The sequence below is a fragment of the Sitodiplosis mosellana genome, unplaced genomic scaffold (assembly GCF_009176505.1).
Source record: "Sitodiplosis mosellana isolate CC-2019 unplaced genomic scaffold, AAFC_SMos_1.0 Smas_scaffold_3963, whole genome shotgun sequence".
In the NCBI taxonomy this organism is placed as follows: Eukaryota; Metazoa; Arthropoda; class Insecta; order Diptera; family Cecidomyiidae; genus Sitodiplosis; species Sitodiplosis mosellana.
The window spans coordinates 4,649-5,071 of NW_022599205.1; the positions used below are offsets into that span (position 1 = coordinate 4,649).

General features: G+C 36.2%; 1 protein-coding gene across 1 annotated transcript in view; it reads right to left on the minus strand.

Moving 5' to 3' along the window:
* Positions 1 to 417, minus strand: part of LOC129572006 (putative ankyrin repeat protein RF_1087) — a 1,117-nt gene extending 700 nt beyond the window's left edge. Inside the window, exons 1-3 of the mRNA XM_055451906.1 lie at positions 369 to 417; positions 198 to 296; positions 20 to 118 (exon numbers count right to left, since the gene is read on the minus strand). Of these exons, the coding sequence (XP_055307881.1) occupies positions 20 to 118; positions 198 to 276 (178 nt within the window). The 5' untranslated portion in view covers positions 277 to 296; positions 369 to 417. The remainder of the gene's footprint in view (positions 1 to 19; positions 119 to 197; positions 297 to 368) is intronic.
* Between the last annotated feature and the right edge of the window lie 6 nt (positions 418 to 423).

Here is a 423-nt window from a genome sequence, read left to right on the forward strand (position 1 = left end):
ATTTATTGAAAATAGGTACCATTCTTGGCTGCTAAGTGAAGAGCTGTTTGATCATAATAGTCTGCAATATCAACTTTGGCTCCGTTGCTGATAAGCTTTTCAGCGACAACCCTGTGTCCTGAAAAGTTACACCGATTATTGAAAATGATCAAACCGATTTCTTATTTAGTATGCATAAATATTTTTAAAAAAAATACCATCCTCAGTAGCCAAATGAAGAGGTGTCTGATCATAGCGATCCTTTAAATCAAGATTGGCTCCGTTCGTGATAAACATATCAATGATATCCTTGTGACCTGAAAAAAAACACCGACCAATGACAAAAAATCAAACAAATTTCCTAAGCGAAAAGAAATAGACACCAGTACCCTTAATAGCAGCATAATGGAGAGGTGTGCGTTTAAAAGCGTCTGTAGCATCAAC